This window comes from Malus sylvestris, chromosome 14 (assembly GCF_916048215.2).
Source record: "Malus sylvestris chromosome 14, drMalSylv7.2, whole genome shotgun sequence".
Classification (NCBI taxonomy): domain Eukaryota; kingdom Viridiplantae; phylum Streptophyta; class Magnoliopsida; order Rosales; family Rosaceae; genus Malus; species Malus sylvestris.
This window is the reverse complement of record NC_062273.1, coordinates 1,810,183-1,822,859: the sequence shown is the minus strand read 5'-3', so window position 1 is coordinate 1,822,859 and position 12,677 is coordinate 1,810,183. Positions and strand designations below refer to the sequence as shown.

General features: G+C 34.8%; 2 protein-coding genes across 2 annotated transcripts; one reads left to right on the top strand and one right to left on the bottom strand.

Moving 5' to 3' along the window:
• Positions 1–424: 424 nt before the first annotated feature.
• Positions 425–1,561, top strand: LOC126600373 (histidine-containing phosphotransfer protein 1-like). The gene is made up of 4 exons (XM_050266961.1): positions 425–484; positions 701–831; positions 956–1,021; positions 1,486–1,561. Exons 1-4 carry the CDS (start codon positions 425–427, stop codon positions 1,559–1,561), a joined length of 333 nt encoding a protein of 110 aa, XP_050122918.1.
• Positions 1,562–3,067: 1,506 nt separating this feature from the next.
• Positions 3,068–6,198, bottom strand: LOC126600362 (IQ domain-containing protein IQM3-like). Its single transcript, XM_050266948.1, has 9 exons — positions 5,659–6,198; positions 5,423–5,531; positions 5,124–5,189; positions 4,912–5,000; positions 4,724–4,811; positions 4,473–4,619; positions 4,295–4,387; positions 4,047–4,148; positions 3,068–3,876 (listed from the first exon to the last, which is right to left on the bottom strand). Exons 1-9 carry the CDS (start codon positions 5,943–5,945, stop codon positions 3,358–3,360), a joined length of 1,500 nt encoding a protein of 499 aa, XP_050122905.1. The 5' UTR covers positions 5,946–6,198; the 3' UTR covers positions 3,068–3,357.
• Positions 6,199–12,677: the final 6,479 nt, after the last annotated feature.

Genomic DNA, 12,677 nt, shown 5'->3' with positions numbered 1-12,677 from the left:
AATTTTGTAGTCTTCTTTTTGCCCGTACTCACAACTCATCCATGTCCTTTCAAACACTACAAAATCTTTGTACTCACGAAAATCACAAAGTAAACTGTGTAGTGTGTACAAGCCTGAACTGAACAACATCTTTGCGGCAATAGAACTGCCCACCAAATCTATGTCGATACTCATGGTGCAATGTCTCCAACGCCTCTAATCATTGGTTTTATGCAGTTAAACTCGTTCACAAGTTCCAGTTATTCCGAAAAAAATTTCTATGAAACTAGCTACGAGACAGACAGTTAGGTTCTTTATTAACTCTTAACCGAAATCGCTTTACAAAGTAAGAACTTAAATGGTTGTTTCCTTGTTTAGTACCTCGAATCTTTGTTTTTCAATTAGGGTTTGTTTTTGTTTTTCAGATTCTAAGATTGTGATTAACATGGCGTTACCTGGACTCAAGGCACAAATCAAAATTTTAGTCCAATCCATGCTTCATGAGGTAATTAACTCTTTACTCTCGTTCTTTTGGTTAGGGTAATTACACACAATGGTATTAAGCCATTTTTTCTCTCTTTTTTTGATACGGGGACGTCGGGAAGAGGGATATTTGAATACAAGATCTAGGTGTATGAGTGAACGTTCTTAACCACATACAAACCCTTGCTATAAAGGTATACGTGATATGTACTGGGTTTTCAATATTTTTTTTGTACAGGGTATGTTGGACTACCAGTTTACTCAACTACAAGAGTTGCAAGATTCAAACAATCCCAATTTTGTTGCTGAAATAATCAAGTTGTTTTGTGACAACACAGAACAGGTTATCACAGAGTTAGAGAAATATTTGTAATAACCTAAAAAACTCAAACTCTTGGATACAATTACATTCATTTTTTGTGTAGAGATTTTGATCCTTTATCCAACTTTTGGATTTTGGGGTTTATCTATTTATGTTATGCATTGTTCGCAGATGTGAAGATGTTGACTTTTGCAAGTTGACTCCTTTTGTTCTTCAACTCCAAGGAAGTAGCTCTAGGTACGATGCTAACTGCTTCTCCTTAATTATTATACATTTATGATTACTTCTGAAACGGTTAAAAAATTTCGGACGACTAAATTTTAACTCTGTTTGACAGAAACACTTAAAAGCATTCTTTGAAGAAGCACTTGGATATCTAATAAAATTTTTACGTGAATATAATAAAGGGAACTTTAACGAAAAGTTTATGGTACTGTTCACTTTAACGAAAAACCACATTTTTACACTAAAAAATCAATTTTGGTACTATTCACTTTGCCATTTATTTTGTCCTTATCATTAAAATTCAAAGTTTTCAAGCTATTTTCATTAGTTTTCCTTATAATAAAAGTATTTATAGTAAGTGCTTACGTGCTTCTCCATAAGCACTTTTAGCTTCTGTCACGAATGCTACCAAAACTGCTGTGGCTATCATGGAGCGTTGCGCATACCTCACTTTTGCTTTACTTTTGGCCTTGCAGCATTGGCGCACGGCAAATGACACTAGCTTGTGCTGATCTTCGCCAGGCTTCTGATGACAAAAACAAGGAAGGGTGAGAAAATCTTATGGGTAATTAACCGGTTGTATACAATTATGTTAGTATTTTTTATTATGTGATTAATTATGAGGTAAGATGTGATAGAGTGCTAACAGCATTGTTAGGTAATGTTTTTACGACGCTCTCACAAAATTCTTTTTTGAACTTGGTTACTGTACATTCATTTACTTAGTACATTCACTATCCGCCGGCCATATCCAATATTAATGTCTTAAACATTCTATATAATAAAACTTAGAAATGGTGTGTAAATAATAGTTTTAGATTTCTGTCCTTGTTCAATAGATTTTTGTCCTTTTCAGGTGCCTACATGCCTTGAGGAGAATCACACATTATTACATAGAATTAGACCACAAGTTTCAAACTTTAATACAGGTAATGCATTTCATGTACTATCACTTTCACTTTATATCTAAATAGTCTACGTGAAGGAAAAAAAAGAAAAGAGATTTATTTTGTATTATTTTAAATATTATTATCAGGAGGAGCGGAAAGGGTAAAATAACCCTATCACCCTCCCCCCCCCCCCCCCCTTCCTTCTCACCCTTCGATTCTCGCAACGCTGAGAGCCTTATTAGCTAAGGTTGTTCTTTATTGTTATCAAGGTGAGGGAAAAGCGTTCAAACTATTACAATGATTTAGAGGGAGGGTTTCGATGCATGGGTAAAAACCCTACAACTCCATTAAGATATTCAACTACTAACGTCCTTTTAAGCAAAAAGCTGGTCAAATGAGTGCTACACAAGAAACAAAAGCCGACTCGCGGTAAGACAGAGAACTGGTGTTTTTTTTTCATTTTAAAAAGATAGAAACCATACTTTCAGACTTTCAGTGATCCCAAACTAATGGGGTGCAAAGATTAATTAGACCATAATTTGTTATCATCTACACTTGTAGGTGTTGTATATTAACATTTTCCTCACCTTTAGGTTGTGCAGCTGGAGAAGAGGATCCTTGACATTGAAACCGTACACCAAAGGATTTGATTTTATGAGGAATAATTTGGTGTTATCAAATGAAGATTTTGTTTTTAAGATTAGAGCTTTTATGGTTCTAAGATTAATTCTTTCTTTCCTTGTGTAGTATCTGAATTTTATTTAATTTGTTTATTTTTGACAAACGATATGATATTCATACTAAATTCATCTAAAAATTCTAATTACACAAAAGAAAGAAAAGATTTTGAGAAATTGGAACTTGAGTGCAGAGAGTAGAGCACACTACTTTAGTTACCATATATGTGTACCTCGGAAGTTCAAGTTGGGTAAAATTTTGTAGAAAAGGAAAAATCATCAGTCAAGGTTGACAAATGATGGGATGCCTCAAATCTCCTTTATGTTTAATTTAGTGCATTCATTATCAGGCTTGCATTAGGTCCTTGAATTAATTGGAAGGAAATACTTGGGCCCTGTGGCTTCTTTTTTGAGCACTAATCTTAAGCATTCTTGATCATTGAGTCAGCTAAACCTATTTTAATCTAAACATTCGTGAGGCACGAAAGTGATGAGTTTTCCAAACGTCAGAGACCATTCCAGATAAAAAATCCGAAACAAAATTCAAACTTCACCCAGCTACGTGTTACTTGTCACTACAACGAACTAAACAGAAACAGTAGTGACTCCATGAAAACATGACTAAGAAGAAAATGCTCTTAACGATTAATGTCAAAAGTTTTAAGTTTGACAGGAAGTTGACTATCTATACTACATTCTCTAAAACATCCATTAGAGATGGGGCATAAAACTGATGATGATGATGATTATTATTGGTGCAGTTCAATCACCAGATGACTGTCTAATCAACGTTATTGACATCCGTGGTGGAATTCGACGTATGTGATGTGAAACCAGATGTTGGTGATGTGAGATTCGATGTAGGTGATGTGAGACCACCGAACCGCCTGTAGGATGGCGTTGGGGGAGATCTCGGAGATAGGTTAACAAACTCTAAGGCCTGCATTCTCAGCTCTACCGGATAGTCAGCAACACAACCGATTCTCGGGCCAGCTCCTGTTGACCACTTGAGCGATAGCTGATGCCCGAGTTGGTATGATTTCACTGAGGTCTTGGAGTTGATCCTCTGCAGTATCTTATTCTGAGGCACCTCAGTTCTTGGACTTTGAAGACCACCGGATAAAGTCCTCTTGTACTCAGTTTTGGGTTCCGCTTGGGGAAGTTCAGTGGATTCTGCGGATTGGGTTTTCTCCACTTCTGGAATCTCCAGTTGAGGAGTTTCAAAGTTGGTTGGCATTCTAAATGTAGTCCCACCATTAGACTTGCCATCATCGTAGCAATCAGTATCGGCCTTGTGTATCTGGGGAACAACAGAGTTTAACACACCATTAGCCAAATGCAGATTAACGAAAAAATGGAACAACAAAACTCCCAATGAAGTGTCACCAATTCGTGGTAATCCTAGTTTTATTTTCCAGGTTGCTAATTTGGAATAAAAGCGCTAAAAGAACCATACGTTTTATCAATTACCTGAACTTCGTCTAGGTTCACCCCATTATCCTTGAGAACTGATAAAAAGGTATCAAGCCTGTCATCTGTTGGCCGGTAATGCCCGCTATATGCAGAGATTGACTGCAAAATCAACGATATAACGATCAGATGCTATAAATCCAACATACTTCATCAGTACTTTAATAAGGCACTACCAAAATATTGCTTGTGCATGTTAAGTTTGTTTTTGTGCTAAAGGATCAAAGATAACCGCTATAAAACAGTACCTTCAGAATTCCATTCTCTGCCTCTAGCCTTCCAGCGGCTATCGTCGCTCCTCCAGCCAAGAAGCTAGAATGATGGAAAACCCCTTTCTTTTTCTGAAAGAATCAGCAATGTGTTGGCTATTTTCTTGATAACAACAGAAAATCGGAAACACGGGAATCTTATGTTTTCGATTCTTACAAAGCCAGCATAGAGTCTCTTAGAGGTGCTCATAACGAATATCCACTTAGCTCCCGGAGATCCATCTTTTGTATGAAGAAGCTCTCCAGTTTGCGAGTGAATAAGTTTCCCTTCCTCAACAATGTATTCATAATGCACTCTCTCTTGCTAAAATTCATCAGCAATATCCACAACCACAAAAAGGGTTAAAAGAAAGACCATAAAATTTCATAAAATCATGTAAAGTTGAATTGATTCATAGAAGCACATACAGGTCCAAGATACTTGATGCATTGTTGTCGAAGCTTCGATCTCGGGCATTCTTTCAGATCAAGCTCTTTTCCATCTCCTACATCCAACCTGCAAGGAAAAAAAAAAAAAAACCAGAACAAAAATCAAACTTTAATCAAGCGATTAAACAAATTAACTTGAGGAAAACAAAAATGGTAACTTTTCATACCAGTAAAAAAATGGCTGACCAGCATCTGCTTTAGACCACTCTTCATAATACACATGCAAGCTATGGCCATACCTATGCCTCGGATCAATCTGGATTTTACCCACCCAAAATTTCATTCAGTAAAAACAAGGACAAGAAATTGATTATGTTGATTAACAAAAGTTAAATTTTATAAAAAAAATCCAGAGAAATCATCTAATAAAAATAATTACAGCTTCAATCCAATGCTGAAAAGCCAATTTCTGTGCTTTGGCGTCTTTGGATAGCCCCTTGCCCACCTGCCAAAAAGTCCAAAATTTCAAGTGACAAAAGTAAACATAAGAGTGCGCTCTGCAAAAAATCATTTCCTACTAATAATCAAGAAAAAGTAAACATACGAGTGAACTCTGAGAAATCTTTTCCGATACGAAAAACAGTAACTACACACAAATTATATTTCTTTTTCGATCCAAACCCAGAAATTAAAACATAATTGTTCAAAAACATACCTAAAAAATAAAATAAATTTTACCTTAGAAGCATTCTTGCCGACACGGTTCCAACGTTTAGCCACAGATTCGCCGTGATCAAAGAACGAAATCGTGCTGCGGTTCAATCTCCAAGCATCTATCGCTTGCCACCTTCAATCAGTAAAACACCCCTCATTTTTCAGTTAATTACATAAATTTGTGTGTTCGTGTTACCGCTGAATACCGAACTGTTAAAAACAGAAGAGAAAGCGCGGAGATTCGGTACGGTCTCACTCACCAGTATTCTTCAACGACGACGGCGGAGTCGGCTAACCTGCGCCGTGTGCGGTAACTCCGATACACCTTCTGAACCTTCACCGCCGCAGTCAACTCCGACCACTCGCCCCCCAGGGCATTCGGGTCACTCGCTGGCGCCCCGTTAAGCACTTCGGGGGCCAAGCATTTCGGGTCAACGCCAGACATTTCAGAGCTGCGGAAGTCGCGGGAACCGAGGTCGGTGAGGGAGTAAGAAAACGGAGGATTGTCGAAGGTTGGGAGGGTTTGTGTCTGAGTTTCCACCTCCATTTTTTCGATAAGAGAGGGTCGAAAGGATGGTCGGAGTTGTTAGAGTTCAATGAATTTTATATGGGGGAGGTGGAGGTGTGGGCGTGGTTTTACCGGGAAACTTACATGTGAACCTGTGAACTTTAAAGCATTATCTAATTCTAAACGTCTGGGTTTTTGGGAGTGAGAGGTGTGTGGCACGCGCTCCGAGTACAGATGGGGCACTGTACTCGCTATGCTGTGGCTGAGCTGCTCAAACTGCGAGGTGAGTGACGGTGCAAGGTGTCTCATTAATTTATAGGGGGGGGGGGACAAAGGGATAAATTTTTTTATTACGACGATACATTACATGTTTTTATGTAAGTAATGAGAAATTTTATTTTTTAAGTTATTAACTTTTTAACACATATATTCCATTATTTATATAATGACACGTGTTGTATCACTCCATGCGACGGTCACAATGAAAAATTTCTCAAGATAGAGGAGAAATTCCGAATTATTTTTCCTTTTTTTACAGGTGATATTCTAAATTAATTTACTAGGAAAAGAAAGAGAATTTGAACCTAAGACGTAGCGGACGAAGAGAAATGCTCTAATTATTAGGCAATCCACCACTTGATTTAAACATAAATGAAACTAGACCGTAGAGAATAATTGGGTGATGGTCTCTACATATACTTTTTTACGTCACACACATTCTTCTCAATATTTGGCTTGGTACAATCTAATGAATTAAAAAGAATCAAAAGATAAAAATTAATAGGAGGTGGTAACAAACAAATGTGTGGATAGCACTACCTATAAAGCATATGGACAAATTTTTTTAGATAATCCTTTATTTCATTAGCTGAAAAGGTGCGTGATAGTTTACTTGTGTCATATAAGTTAGGTTCGTAAACTTATTTTTAATTGATGTAGACTAATAAACTAACCATATTAACTCACTTTTTAATAGGAATAGATCATACTATGGTATAAAAACACCTACCTAATATATTAGAAACTGTAATCAATATGGTTATATTTTTTACAATAAAAAATTAAAATAACATGGTTACTTTTGTTAGTGAACGATCAAATCATACATTAGGATATAATTTTACTACATCTGTTAATAGATCATTGTTATCATTGATTTAAATAGTCAATTTTTTTTTAGTCGAGCGATAGCGTTTGTAAGTTAAATATTAAATTAGTCATCAATTTAAATAGTCAATTAAGTTTTTTTTTTCTTGATTTTCTTTCATTAAGGAGTTGTACGTATTAATAATATGACTAATTTGTTAATATTATATGACGATATTTGAGTAAACAGGTGAATAAACTAAACTGTAAGTTTATTGGCAATTGATTTAGACATAAAACCGACCATATTAACTCACTCTTTAATAAATAAGATTTTACTATTGTATACAGGACCTACTTACCTATATGGCTATATTAGAGACTTTCTAAGCAATATGGTTAGTTTTGTTGATGAAAGATATTCGATTAATTAATATATGATTCTCCTATATTTGTTATAAATGATTGTTATCAACTATTTAAAATTGTCAAATATGTACTAATTTAATCTTACTTTTTTTCATTAAGGAGTTGTAATGTCGATAATATGAACGATATGCAAATCTTATGTGACAACATTTGAGTATTACTGAATAAAGCAGATGACTTTTACCCAAGGATATTTATTTATGTGTTTTAATCCTTTCTAATTTATTCAAACTAATAGTAGAAAGGGGCCATGGATTTTAAAGTGAGAAATGCAAAGAGGATTCTTTCAAAAGTAAGACAATTTATGATTTTTCTGTCATTTCAATTTTTATTATTTTATATTATTAATATAAAAATTAACGTTAAAATATAAATAACAGAACTTGTATAGAAAGCCTCGATTTTTATAGAGTTCTCTTAACATTTCTCGAAATTTCAATGTGATTCACTTGCTTGGATTTCTCCAATTCAATTTTCCAGGTCAAATATATTTCAGAATGTGGAATGACGTGTGACACCATGTAAATTGTAAAGTAAAAGACGTCCCCCAACATTGAATTATTAATGTCCCAGTCTGTCTGTCTGCCTATCAATTTTTACTTTTTTTTTTTTCATTTTTCGGCTATAGAAACTAGAATGAATTCAATCTTTGTTTTTTTTGGACTTGCATGTTTTGGACATTTCTGAGTTAGGAATTTTTATTTTTTGCAAATCTTATATTTGAAGACTAGTAATGGTACACGTATTTACTTAATACAACAATCATTTGTGAAGGGCAGATGTTTATGTGCAAACTATGCGCTCGTTTGAAATTGTTTATAAAATGATTGAAAATATTTTTGGTCAAAATCTTTTTAGAGCTAATCTTTAGTAAAAATTGAAGTGGATCATGAAAATACATTTTAAGTATTTCTTGCAAGAAGCACATATTTAGTGCTTCTTCCCAAAAGCACTTGAACCAAAAATCAATTTCACCAAAAACGTTTTCAGTCGCTTCAAAAACACTTCCAAACCAATCCTATCTCATTCCGCAAACAGTAGTGCATGACTCCCATACATCCAAACTAAAAAGAAAATAGTATTATTTGATTTAATCGAATCAAGAATTAGGGGTTTTATGGAATCAAGAGTTTGGGTTTTGGGGAATCAAGAGTTAGGGAAGTCTAACAACTTGGAATTTGAGATCTAGTTTCGGGGTGTTCAAAACTCAAATACGAGGTCTTACTAGGGTTTGTTTAGGCTTTAGAGGATAGACTTGGTTGACTCCTTGGAAACGTGTCCAAGTTTTCTTATAGTGCTTGTCACGTTGATTTGGTCACTTATATTCTGATTTTTATGAATGTTATTTCATGTGGTTTGAGTGTATGTGCCTTAATGTTAGAGATTTAATAAGAATACGTGTCTAAGGTTGTCTTCATGGTTCTTCCCCCCAGTGGTATTTCTAGTCTCGAAAGCGATGAGTAAATTTCTAACACTCGTTCAAAATCGAACTCTTTGAAAACTACAAGATTACACAGATCAGTAAAACCTTTACATCTCTTGTTACTCGAAGATCAATAACTCTCAAATCATATTTAAACCGAAAATACGATGCTCATATATTTCAAAAAACAAGACACCGATCATTCAATACAAAATGACATTCTACTTTATGGTCCTGTGTTATGAAGATAACAAATGTTGTAATGCAATTACAAAATCAACTATTGCAAATTGAGATGTAAAACAAATACATGAGATGACAGTTTCACATGACAAAAATCATGTTAGTGATACATGCAAATATGGCAACTTACGTTGTTATTTTCTTATAGAATCCCAAGTTTTGCGGTCTCTCAAAACTCTGCAGCTGTACAAGTTACGCGCCTCTTAGCGCCTAAAACTGTGCGGTGGACACAGATATCTGTGCGTTTTGTTGTGCTCGCGTTCGTGGCAAAGACAGAACTTCGTTGTGTCGTTGTCTTTTTTAATTTTTTGGGTTTGTACGTTAGGTCGTTGTACATTTATATAATATTTACACAAAGACTTTGACAATGAATTTTTCATATAAAACGGTAGACCAAGTCGTGAAAACGACACAAAATCTAATGAGTAAAATGGTGACTCCAGTGTGTGCGCCCTTTAGGTTTTGGACCCGGTCACAGCTCGTGCTGGAAAATGATGACCAACACTCCCTCTTAGTCTTCGTCTTCGTCTTCAGTCAACTTTCATCGCAAATTTTAGGTTATGTTTGTCGTGGATCAGGAATCATGGAAGTTGCGGTGAAACATGATATGCAAGGGGTTGGTAGGGTTGGCAACTTGGAAGTGTTGCAATGTATCCGCCCAAGTTCGGTTGCAACAACTTTGCAAGAGACCTCTATAAAAATGTCTATCGTGGGGCACATATTGTAGAGGATTCAAATGCGGCGCTGCGTAAGAGCAGCACTTTGAACATTTTCTATTGAGTTTCCTAGTCCAGCCAACGATACTACTCACTATCTAGCTCGATATGTATGCTCTTTATATTAGTATGTGTTATAACTGATTTAAGGAACCTCCAGACCTCATCTCAAATTTATTGTTGGAATATTGTATTGAGTAAAGGGCGTTTCTTTATCCCCCATGTTGTACTGTTACCACTTCATTAGCGAAATCTATTGAGTTTTTCATAAAAGAAAATTTCGTTGGAACTCAGTTGGTAGAATAATTATGGTGTGAAATATAAAATTAAACACTAGGGGCATGCTTGATACACCGGACCGGCTTGGCTAGTATTTGTCTTCTTTGACCTTTGATGTACATCATGGGTTGAGATTCATTCCGGATATCTGTGTCTGAAGCCAGCAAACCGAGAGATATATACCACTCAATTTCAATCATACAATCCCCATTAGCTCATCCCATTAGTCAACTTCACAAAAACTCAAAAACTTGAACGGTCAAAATCTCTCTCTAAAAATGTCAAATCTCTTTGTCTGCAAACTCTGACACACAGAGATCCGAAGTGGACCTCATTCTGCACACCACCTAAGGTTTCTGACAAAATAAGATATGGAACGATCTACTCTCAATATTTAGAAGGAAAAAAAAATGAAAATTTGAGGTTAAAACCAAAAATGTCATAGCATGAAAATCTCCGAGAACCTTCTCCTTGCCTAGTGGCAAAAGCATCAGTGTCTCAAAACTAGCCACTTACATGGACTGGAAATTAAAAATTAACGGGGTCACATTACAATACTCTCTATTTTTTTTTTCAAAAATTTGAAAAAGTTATATAGTTTTTGAACAAGAAAGGTATATAGTTAAATATATAGGGGCATATAACCTTGGTTGAGGCCAATATAAATCATTTCTTTAATGCCATGTGCATATGGTTTTATGGATATAGATGTCGTAGTCAAACCATCCCTTTAAGTGTGACAAGTCCACCAAAGGAATATACAGATAAGCCAATTCCCAAAGGCTTTTCTATTTGGAGATATTTGTCATTTACAAATGATCAAGCCTTAAGCTTAAGCCGAAGTGATTAGACGTCTGTCTAATTTCCTTAAGCCGAAGTGATTAGACGTCTGTCTAATTTCCTTGTCTATTTGACCTGGAGCAAGAACCTAACCTTATTTATAATCTAGTTTCTATTAATCATAGCAACTTAATTAGGATGTTCATAAATAGTTGCGTGGATCGCAAAAAGTTTCTGAAAATTGTGGGAGATCTCATTAGTATATATAGGCAATGATTAAATATATAAATTTAGAGTAATGCTAGGTAAACTAATTTTAGACTAAATTTGCAAACCATATGATGTGTCATCAATAAAAAAATAAGCATGTTAATCAATATTTTATTAATAATTCAAATTATCAACAACCACGTCATATGATTTATAAAATTTGGTTTAAAAATTTAATATCCCTAACATTGTGTATAAATTTAAGCGCTACTAATAATGTGTTATTGGCCAACACAATGTAGAATAATTTTCAGTTTGAAATAACTTGTTGCTAAATTGTAAGAGCTAAGTATGATATTTGTTTTTCAATTTCAGTTTTAATCCTTCATGTATCATGATTGTTGCTAGATCTAGAGGAGAAAGTAATTATGTGAATTAGAAGGGATTCTCATCACTAAATAATGAGATGTTCAGAACAATCCTCAAATGACTAAATGTTTCCAGTTTTTCACTCATGGTGACGAAGTTTTGTAAGATTCACATCTGATGTTAAATTGCGACGTGAACTTAAATGAATTATTAGGTTACTAACTGGTTAACACTCATTATTGCATTCAAGCATATTTAAACAGACAATTAATTGTAGTTTTACAAAGTAAATAAACTTTCCATGATTTTTAGTTTTCCAAAACTATATATATATATATATATATATTTTTTTTTTTCATTTTGTTTGAGAAAATTAAAATTCTTGACAATCTAACTAAGATAAAAGAGAGAAAATGGGAAATCCCAGCTCCAAACAAATAGAATCTAAATCTTATCCTGGCATGCCTTTGACCTTTTAATGATTGGTCAATGTGGTGTGCTTCCTTTGTACTAACGTACGTTTGTCTGTTCTTGCTGCTCCGCATAAACATTAACTGATATATCTCAAATACAAGACATTCTTATTCCCTAATCCTTATGTAACAATGCATTCTTATATATAAATGCATGTTTATGCTCCAATTTGAATGTTTAATCTCCTCTTATGGGATCGCACAAAGCAAAAGTTGAAGTGGAAAGCACAATGTGCTTCCATTTCTATGTATCCTCAATCAAATCATTGCTATAACCTTATAGACAAGTGATTTTTATAGAAGTTTATTCGGTTATATGCAGTCTTGTATATTAAAATTCTTTAATTATATACATCTATACAATATACAGTAGCGGAGCCAGTTTTTGGTCAATGACTACTCATGACCTCAATAGTTTTAGAGTTTATCTTTTACCCCAACTAAGGAGATAGTGGATAACGTTGAATTACAACCTATTGTTGCTTCTTCATTCTCTAATTTCTTCATTCTTTCCCGTGTTTCCTTCTCATTTTTCTTGTGTGCAACATAGTAGTGTGTACCTGACATGCTCAACTAAAAGCTTCACTTAAAAAGTCTTGGCATGCAGGTCTTGACAGTCTGCTAGCTTGGGCACACCTTGATAAATTTAGATGCTAGAAGAACACAACTATTGATAGATGTCATCACAAGCTTTCGGTGAATGTTGGTAAATTTTGATAGATGCTCATGAGATGCTCGAATGAATGGGGCAATGAATTTTTTT

Excerpts from the sequence above, each read along its gene's own strand:
- LOC126600373 (XM_050266961.1), top strand. The coding sequence starts at position 425 with ATGGCGTTACCTGGACTCAAGGCACAAATCAAAATTTTAGTCCAATCC. Across the intron at positions 485-700 it reads TCCAATCCATGCTTCATGAG|GGTATGTTGGACTACCAGTT; the intron begins GTAATTAACTCT and ends TTTTTTGTACAG. Across the intron at positions 1,022-1,485 it reads CTCCAAGGAAGTAGCTCTAG|CATTGGCGCACGGCAAATGA; the intron begins GTACGATGCTAA and ends TTGGCCTTGCAG.
- LOC126600362 (XM_050266948.1), bottom strand. The coding sequence starts at position 5,945 with ATGGAGGTGGAAACTCAGACACAAACCCTCCCAACCTTCGACAATCCT. Across the intron at positions 4,620-4,723 it reads GCATCAAGTATCTTGGACCT|CAAGAGAGAGTGCATTATGA; the intron begins GTATGTGCTTCT and ends GATGAATTTTAG. Across the intron at positions 3,877-4,046 it reads TGAACCTAGACGAAGTTCAG|ATACACAAGGCCGATACTGA; the intron begins GTAATTGATAAA and ends GTTGTTCCCCAG.